General features: G+C 45.8%; 1 protein-coding gene across 3 annotated transcripts in view; it reads right to left on the bottom strand.

Annotated features, from left to right (window-relative positions):
- The window catches only part of PDS5B (PDS5 cohesin associated factor B), a 174,768-nt gene extending 172,537 nt beyond the window's left edge, over positions 1 to 2,231 (bottom strand). For all 3 annotated transcript variants that reach the window (XM_019524557.1, XM_019524559.1, XM_019524558.1), the window contains exon 1: positions 2,103 to 2,231. In XM_019524557.1, the coding sequence (XP_019380102.1) occupies positions 2,103 to 2,210 (108 nt within the window). In that variant the 5' untranslated portion in view covers positions 2,211 to 2,231. The remainder of the gene's footprint in view (positions 1 to 2,102) is intronic.
- Positions 2,232 to 6,621: the final 4,390 nt, after the last annotated feature.

Here is a 6,621-nt window from a genome sequence, read left to right as displayed (position 1 = left end):
ACCTGGCCAGCATCTGCCCCTGCCCCAGCCCCACTCTCTCCCTCACTGCAGGGGGCTGGGGCAGGGGCATTGATCTGTCCCTCCCACACCCCCTCCCTTTCCCCACCCCCTCCATCACAGTGGACTTACCAGCTGAATGCAGTTGTATCAAAAATCAGATCGGTATTGGCCAATCTGCCTCCTTAAAAATTGGCTATCAGTATCAGCCCCCAAAATTATATTGGTGCACTCCTAGTGGAAGGACTAAAAACCCTCCCAGTGGAACAGCAATTCTTTTTCCTGTGTTAAAACAAATTTAGAGTTTCTTCCGACTCCAAATTTCAAGGTAATGTCACAGAAATTACTGCCACTCAGTTTGCTGTAAACACCATACAAGTATCTGCTTGAAACTTTTCAAAGCAAAGCATTCTCAACTTTTCAAGTCAGATCAATTTTAATGAAGACATTTATAAATAATTGCCTATGTTGCTTTAAAAAAAAAAAAAAATCAACTGTTAATGCATAAGGAGGTACTCCTTCCTGATCCAGTATCTTCATCATTTATGTGGAAGCACTTTCTGGAGCTTTCCTAGGAAAATTTTCAGATCTATATCAGTCTTCCCTACCTCCTTAAATGTCTTCATCTTATTCACAAACGCTCTGATATCCAAATATATCAACTGGTACAGTTTACATAGTGTTACTCAAGACTTTTTGGCTTATCTGATCACTCTCACATTCCAGGTTGCTATAGGCCATTGTCACAGCAGAAGCACTTAAAGGAAGTAATTGGCTCTTATTTGCAATCCGCTGTCCTCAGCAACATTAAGATAGATGCTGTATTCTAGTGCACTAATAGCCAGGACTAATCCTAGAATACACTCATTTGGTACTACACAATCTTCTACCAAATGAAGCAAATAAAAAGCAAATTTTTATTTCTATATTCTTTCTTATACAATTTGTATAGTTGTACTATAACAGGACTAGTCACCCATTTTGATCTTGGTTTCAAAACCGGGGGGAGGGAAGCAAAAAAGAGATGGGTGGTCTCCATATATTTTGGGGTGTTTTCACTATTGACCAAGAACTAGACATGTTAGTTCCTGGTGACGAGACGTTTAGATTATAAAAATTAGTTTCCCCCCATTTTAACAAATACTGATGTACAGAAGCATCAAGCCTCTCTTCTATGCAATACCACATTATGCAGTACAGTGGAGTCGCATCTTACATGGGGGTTAGGTTCTTAACTCAGCACGTAAGGCGAAAATCACGTATAGTCAAAATTACCCTTGGGCTTGCCTAGTGGTACAGTCCGCTCCCTACCCCATCCAGTGGTATAGTCCCTACTTCCTGCCCAGGGCAGCCTGCACCAAAACTCCCGCCTGGCCAGCATACACAGCTTCCCACCAGGGCTGCTCCCAATGTAGCTGCTTGTCCCCATGTACAGCACTGCGGCGGGCAGCTGCAGGCTGAATCCAAACAACCAGCACTCCAGGGCATATGCGCAGGATGAATTCACGCAAGTTAAATGCGCGTATGATGTGACTCCACTGTATACTGAAAACCTATCAACCCAATTCCCAGTAAAGAACAAAAAGAACCTTTAGAAGCAACCAGACTTTAAAGTAACCATACCCCTGTCCCAAACAGTGCAGATTCCACCAGCCCAGTAGTAAGACATAGGACAGGGATTCATTCTAAAGATACTACCAGAAAAACTCCATTACCTCTTCATAAGAATCTCACCCCCAAGAAAATCTCCCTGTTTCCTGCCTATAAAAGATCTTCCCATCTTTATAAATCACCTTGGTTTTCAAATAAGCTAGAATAAATTTTGAACAGCAAGATCTAATTTATTTTGTACTCCCACTGCTTATTTATCTTGTGCTTTTAATTTTATTCAAATATTTTTGCACTGAATAATCTGAGAAAGTGGCTGAACACCACAATAGAACGAGGCCAATAAATAGCTCCCTCAACTACTTAACAAATGGTCTTTTGTTGTAGAGCACAGCTGAGTAAAAGAACGCAAACTTGCAAGGTATGAAATGTATTATGTAGAAGTTTTATATTCTGCTGCCAATGAACCTGCAAAATCTAGAAAGTTCTATACTAACCTTTAGTCGCCTCACCATCTCTTCTTTAGATATTTTATCAGAGATTTCTTTGACTCCTGGAGGATATGTAATTTTTCCATCATTGGCTCTTGTCTTTGAGTGAGCCATGTTTTCAGTGATTTGAAAACTGAAAGAAAAAGAAAGACCAAATCAGGCATTATTTTCATAGATCAGAGTATTTAACTACTTCAATGTAACTTACACTAAGTGTTATTCCATATCTGCTGCAATCTGTTTTAATGGCATATCATTTTCCAGGCTATAAGAAATACAAAGAGCTCCAAAACCACCTTTGATATTTTACATATCCAACTCCAACTGAAGTCTCTAGCAACTGAGCCGTTATAACCATAAAAGCTTCAACAAACATTTTTTCTAGTTATCAACAGCATAACAGGACAGACCCTAATGTTTGCTTTCTCATATCTTGACATTAAGTACAACTGTTGCTTCAAATGTTCTATATCAGGGTTGTCAGCCAGTGGTACACGTACCCCCAGGGATACTTTGAAAGGTCCCAGGGGGTACATGCTGGCAGGCAGGGATGGAGTGCCACCACCACCTCACAGGAACAGGGCCAGGGTAAGGGCAGTAGCACCCCTCTGTACACCAAACAGGCGATGCCCAGACGCAGGGGGGAAAGTTTGCACATGGCATCCGCTGCTGCCACTGCCACCCAGCACCCCACATGGCCGCTCTGTATGAAGCTGCTGCCAACCTCCCCACCAACCGGCCACTGGGGGTACACTGCTCAAAAAAGGTTGAAAAACCCACTCCTTTATGAATGGGACATTTAAAATTAGAATGTGAATGGAACTGTAACAATTCCTCACCTTATATTTAAGGTGCCTTTAACAGCTATATTCACTCAGTAGCAGTGTAAATACATGAATTCTAGTCCTCGTGGACTTCTAGGACCCTTCATAAAAGACTATTTAAAAGGACTAGAAAAAAAATAAAAGAGAAAACCATTAAGTAAAGTTTTCAAAAATGCCAAGCAACTTAGGAGTCTAAATCACTAAGATGCTACAAAACACACTTTCAGCATATTTAAGTATTACCAACTGAAATTTGCCAAGGATATACAATGAGCCCTCATCCCATGCCATATGAGGGATTGTGATCTCATCAACTAAGGAAGAAGAGCAATCAGCTATCTACTTTAGGGGTCTGTAAATGAATGCACAGAGCCTGGGAAACAAGTGCTCACACAGTCAAGGAACTAGGATGTGATTGAAATAGCTCACACAACTGGAACACTGTCATGGATGGGTACAAACAGTTCAGGAAGGACAGGCAGGGGAGAAGAGGAGGAGGAGTTGTGCTGTGTGTAAAAGATCTGTATGATTACAAGGAGCTCCAGTATGAAACTGGAGACACACCTGTTGACAGGAAGAGCAACAAAGATGATGTCATGGTGGGTGTCTGCTATAGACCACCACACCAGGAGGATAAGTTAAGTGAGGCTTTCTTCAGACAACTAGGAGAAGTTTCCAGATCACAGGCGCTGGTTCTCATGGGGGACTTCAAACCATCCTGACACCTGCTGGGAGGGCAATACAGCAGTGGTCAGGCAATCAAGGAAGTTTTTGGAGAGCACTGGAGACAACTTCCCAGTGCAAGTGTTGGAGAGACCAACTAGGGGTAGTGCTTTTCTTGACCTGCTGCTCACAAACAGGGAAGAATTGGTGGGGGATGTAACAGAAGATGGCAACTTGGGCAGCAGCAACCACGAGATGATCAAGTTCAGGATCCTGACAAAATGAAGAAAGGAGAGCAACAGAGAAGTATGGACCCCGGACTTCAAAAAAGCAGACAGACTCAAAAGGAACTGATGGGCAGGATCCCCTGGGAGCCCAGTCTGAGGGGGAAAGGAGTCCAGCAGAGCTTGCTGTACACCTTAAAGAAACCTCACTGAGGGCACAGAAACAAAACCATCCTGATGCACAGGAACAATACCAAATACGGCAGGCAACCACCTTGGTCTAGCAGAGGATTCTTCAGAGAGCTGAAACAAAAAGGAAGCTTGGACAGATGACTAGGGAGGAGTATAGGAATATTGCTTAAGCATTCAAGGATGAAATCAGGAAGGCAAAGCACAAAGGGAGTTGTAGCTATCAACGAAGGTGAAGGGCAACAAAGAAGGGTTTCTACAAATGTCAGCAATAAGAGGGAGATGAGGGAAAGCATGGGTCCCTTACTGAATGGAGGAAGCAACACAGTAACAGATGAGGAGGAAAAAGCTGAAGTACTCAATGCCTTTTTTTTACCTTGGTCTTCACAAGCAAGGTCAACTCCAGGACTACTGCACCAGGCAGCAGTTTGGGGAGGTTAGCAGCCAACAGTGGTAGAAAAACAGGTTAAGGACTATGTAGAAAAGCTAGATGTGTAATAAGTCCATAGGGTCAGATGCAATGCATTCAAGGGTGCTGAGACAGTTTGCAGACATGACTGCAGAGCCACTGGGGGACCTCCCGGACATTTGAGACATGTCTAATCAGAAGCTCTGCAGAAAAGGATCTTGGGGTTACAATGCACAATAAGCTGGATATGAGTCAACAGTGTGCCCTGGTTGCCAAGAAGGCTAACAGCATACTGGGCTGCATTAGTATGAGGATTGCCAGCAGATCAAGGGAAATAATTATGCCCCCCTATTCTGCACTGGTAAAGCCACACCTTGAGTATGGTGTACAGTTGTGGGCCCCCAACTACAGAAAGGATGTGGACAAATTGGAGAGAGTCCACCAGAGGGCAATGAAAATGGTTAGGGGGCTAGGGTACATGACTTCTGAGGAGAGACTGAGGGCTCATTTAGTCTGCAGAAGAGACGAGTGAGGGGGGGATTTGATAGCAGCCTTCACCTACTGAAGCAAGGTTCCAAAGAGGATGTAGCTGGACTGTTCTCAGTGGTGGCAGATGACAGAACAAGGAGCAATGATCTCAAGTTGCAGCAAGGGAAATTTAGGCTGGACATTAGGAAAAGCTCCCTCAGTAGGACAGTGGTGAAGCACTGGAACGGGTTACCTTGGGAGGTGGTGAAATCTCCATCCTCAGAGGTTTTTAAAGCCCAGCTCAACAAAGCCCTGGCTGGATCTAGATGGGGATGGTCCTGCTCTGAGCAGGGGATTGGATTAGATTACCTCCTTAGGTACTTTCCAACCTTAATTTTCTATGATTCTAAGAAGAATAGCAGGAGTATGGATAAAGGTGCTGGAAGGAGGGGGAGAAGAATTCTTGGTAGTACCTCTGCGCCCCAAGCCCATATTTAGGAACAGCAGGCCAAACTGAACCACTGTTCCCCTCTAGCTCAAGAACACATTGACCAGGACAGTCCAAAAGCACATCCCAGGAACCTCTTAAAAACGCCTGCTTTCACAACCCCATTTAAACTTATATTGTAAAATGACTGCCCGACTTCAGAGTGGGAAAGAAAGAAAAGTCAAGATGAGTTCCAGTGATGTAGGGAGGAAACTCCAGTATTTTTTACTTATGCAATGAAAGTTTAAAAATACAACTGGAGAAGCATTTATATTAGACAAGGTAAGTCACACGTAGGCAATTAATAAAACCAATTAAAATACAACCCTCAGGTTATTTCATCTGGCCCATGGGCGGGCACCAACTAATTATCCGGTGCAACCTGCAGCTGTCCCTGAGGTGCTGTGCACGGGACCAAGTCCCACCCACTCCTGCCAGGGCAGTATGCTGTGCTCCCACCCTCACCCATGGGAGGGCCCCAGCACAGGCCCTAGCCAGTGTACACAGCTTCCAGGCAGGGCTGCTGCTGCCAGTGCTGCAGCCACCCAGAGAATGCTCCGCTCCCCTGGTCTCCAGTGGTTCCTTCTCCTGTCCCTGCTGCAGCACTCCAGGCAGCACATAGAGAAGCAGCAGTGGGCAGGATGAAGCTGCAACTGGCCAGGTGCGCAGGGCCAGAGCAAGTGGAAATACAGAGTGTGGCAGCAAGATGCTCCCACAGGCTCCTGAATGGGAGGGGGCAGTCCCCAAACCCCACAAACAGCCCCCCTGCAGGGGGAACTTACCTCTTGGAGTGCAGCCAGAGCTGGAGCAGGAACCACAGCTGTGCAAGCCAGCATCAGCTGTTCTCTGGGCGGGGAACAGCTGAGCCAATTGCAGTGGCCAGAAGGGCGGCCACAGGAAGATTTAGAAGGCCCACTGGAACCTGGGGGGCAGAGGAAGCGAGGGAGCACGCCAGGGAGGAGCAGCACAGCCGGCTCAACACCGGCAGGCAGAGTAGGGGAGGCGTTTGAGCCCCCTGTAGGAGGCTGGGGGAAAGGAGGCAACTCCACACCCCTCTCCTCCCCAGGAGTCTATTTCTTCCAAGAGAAAAAAAAAAACCAAAAAAACAAGAAGAGGCGCAAGACCAGAAGCGCCCTACTCAAAGGTGCTTTAGTAGGCGCCAGCTAACGTATGTACAGCTTGCCAGTCTCCATAATGGGAAGGCTCTTCATTGGGGGGGGGGGGGGGCTGGGGCACTGCACACCCACCCCAAACCCCACCA

The sequence above is a fragment of the Gavialis gangeticus genome, unplaced genomic scaffold (assembly GCF_001723915.1).
Source record: "Gavialis gangeticus isolate Ggan-Ray unplaced genomic scaffold, GavGan_comp1, whole genome shotgun sequence".
Lineage (NCBI taxonomy): Eukaryota > Metazoa > Chordata > Crocodylia > Gavialidae > Gavialis > Gavialis gangeticus.
This window is presented reverse-complemented; position numbering and strand designations above follow the sequence as displayed.